The 2,630-nt window shown below is 54.7% G+C and overlaps 2 protein-coding genes across 2 annotated transcripts in view; both read left to right on the top strand.

The window, feature by feature from the left end:
• LOC101994656 (RT1 class I histocompatibility antigen, AA alpha chain-like) overlaps positions 1–2,630 on the top strand; it is a 629,094-nt gene that overhangs the window by 180,621 nt on the left and 445,843 nt on the right. The window lies entirely within an intron of this gene.
• The window catches only part of Tnxb (tenascin XB), a 61,761-nt gene that overhangs the window by 49,515 nt on the left and 9,616 nt on the right, over positions 1–2,630 (top strand). The window contains exons 20-21 of the mRNA XM_013355021.2: positions 1,102–1,115; positions 2,396–2,630. Coding sequence (XP_013210475.1) covers positions 1,102–1,115; positions 2,396–2,630 — 249 coding nt within the window. The remainder of the gene's footprint in view (positions 1–1,101; positions 1,116–2,395) is intronic.

Genomic DNA, 2,630 nt, shown 5'->3' with positions numbered 1-2,630 from the left:
CTGGAGCCTGGGCGCAAATACAAGATGAACCTGTATGGACTCCATGATGGCCAGCGTGTGGGCCCCGTGTCCACCGTGGGCGTGACGGGTGAGTGTTAGCTGTGCCTCTGGGGGGAAACCAGCCCCACACCACTCCTTTTCTAGCCATCATCATGGAAACACCTGTACTGTGCACCAAAGCTGCCTGGCACGTCCGACATCTCCCCAATCAGCCTCAGACCCAGCAGTGTGTCCAGAGCCTGCTTCTTTTTTGTTGGTTGTTTTTTCGAGATGAGGTCTCTCTGTGTAACAATCGTAGCTGTCCTGGAACTAGCTCTTGTAGACCAGGCTGGCCTTGAAGTCACAGAGATCCATCTGCCTCTGCCTCCCAAGTGCTGGGATTAAAGGTGTGCACCAGCACAGCCCGGCCAGAACCTGTTTCTAAGGAGATCCTGGGAAAAACGCTGCTGGTTCATGGATCGGTCCCGGAGCAGCAAAGCCCACAGCAGAGGTGTCAGCCCTCCCTGGGATGTGCTAGCAGGGCTCCTCACAGAGCGGCGCTATCCCTGTGAAGTTCTCTGGCCCGGGAAGTGGATGGGAATACAGAATGGAGTCTGCAATGTACAAACCACTTCAAGCCCTTTTTCCTTTTTTTTGGTTTTTTCGAGACAGGGTTTCTCTGTGGTTTTGGAGCCTGTCCTGGAACTAGCTCTTGTAGACCAGGCTGGCCTTGAAGTCACAGAGATCCATCTGCCTCTGCCTCCCGAGTGCTGGGATTAAAGGCGTGCACCACCACCGCCCGGCTTTCCTTTTTCCTCTCCTTCCTCTCCTTCCTCTCCTTCCTTCCTTCCTTCCTTCCTTCCTTCCTTCCTTCCTTCCTTCTTTCCTCCCTTCCTTCCATTGTAAACTCTCATTCACATGCCTCCATTCCCTGATCTGGGGACTGTGGGGCTGTCAGCTGGGGAGCCAACCTCCCCAAGGCTCACCTGGAATGAACTATGGGTCAACACTTGGGGGTGCTGGGCTGTGGGGGACTCTGGGGTTAGAGAGCAGCTGCTAAGTTAGTTGGGGGTACAGAAGCCTTAGCAAGGGGAGTTCAGCTCTGAACGATGTTGCCCATAGAACCTCCATCACTCGTGAGTTTGCTGAGCTCTGTCTGGGGAAGGTGTTTTGAGGGCCCACAAAGCCAGAGGAAGAGGCAGAAATCCCTCACTACCTGGACGAGGGCTGTTTGGTTGTTTTGTAGCAAATGGTCGAGCGTGTCTTTGTGAGCATAGGATTCCAAGCTTGCCATCATGGTACCAGGTGGCCTTGTCTGGTGTCTGTGTTCTGTGCCGTTGTCTATGTTTGGTGTGATTACATAAGACAGAGCTGTGCTAGGACGGCTCTGAGCTGGCAGAGCCTGACAGACCACAGGAGTCTGGGCTGCTGGTCTCTGTCAGGCTGGGGCTTTGAAAAACTAGCGGTGTTAGCATGGACTTCACAGTCAGGGTGACAGGCAGAAGGCCTAAGTTCTGCCAAGGGCCCAGAACATGGGACCCCTAGGGGCGAGAACAGTACCTGAGGGGACGTCCAAACCAACTTTCTCATAAGGCCACTGAGACCTGAGGTCGAACAAGCGTTGGCTTGGTGACAGGGCAGAGAGAACAGTTATATGTCAATGTCCCCGCTGTGTAAAGAACAGAAGGTTAGAAAGAAGCTGGTCCGTGAGGAACAGAGATTTTGTGAGATGTCCTCTGGGATTCAGGGTGGTCTTGAGAGGTTGATGGAGAGGCAGGGGCCGCTCAGAAGCTCGGGGTTCCACACAGGACTGGGTGTCCAGTTCCTTGCTGCCGTTGGAAGTCCTTGTTCAAAGCCTGGCTTCCTCATGAAGCACAACCGTTTAGCGGAAGAGGTGAAGTGAGCCTGAAGGCAGGGAGGACAGACCGGGGTCTACACCCAAGTGAGAGGAGATGGTGGCCCAGGTTCTGTGATAGAAGAGGTGGGTGGGGGAGTGTGAGGCACCCAAGAGGGACACAGCCAGAGTCTGGAGTGCACTGAGCTCACTAGCAGCTGGGACACAGCCTCAGGGAGGAGGTTTCCAGACCTAGCAGGGGTAAAGATCTAAGTCCAGGGACGGAGGAAGCGGACAGCAAGGAGAGCCAGGGCAGGGAGGTCCAGGGCAGTGGCTCTGTGGAGCATGTTCAAAAGGCAAGTGCGGGAGGAAGGGGAGCAGTCACATGGGTGTTGGCAGGTGTCTGGGCGGGATGCTAGGAATGGCAGTGTAGAAAGAACAGAAAAGGCAAGCCGTGGTCGAACTGTGGATGGGAACTTTCTTTTTAATAAATGTTTCTTTATATTCTAACTGAGCACAGAGAAGACCTGAATTTGTGTGTTTGTGTGTTCAGCTCCAGAGGAGGAAGTTATGACCACACAGCTGGTGCCCACCACAACTCCTGAGCCTCCTCCTAAGAAGCCACGTCTAGGAGAGCTGTCCGTGACAGATGCCACTTCTGACTCCCTGAGCCTCTCCTGGACAGTCCCCGAAGGACAGTTTGACCACTTCCTGATCCAGTACAGGAACGGGGATGGGCAGCCCAAGGTGGTGCGGGTGCCAGGGCACGAGGACCAGGTCACCATCCCCGGCCTGGAGCCAGACCACAAGTACAAGA

Source organism: Microtus ochrogaster, unplaced genomic scaffold (genome assembly GCF_000317375.1).
Source record: "Microtus ochrogaster isolate Prairie Vole_2 unplaced genomic scaffold, MicOch1.0 UNK87, whole genome shotgun sequence".
NCBI lineage: Eukaryota > Metazoa > Chordata > Mammalia > Rodentia > Cricetidae > Microtus > Microtus ochrogaster.
The sequence above is the reverse complement of the archived record's forward strand: the minus strand, read 5'-3'. Positions and strand labels throughout refer to the sequence as shown.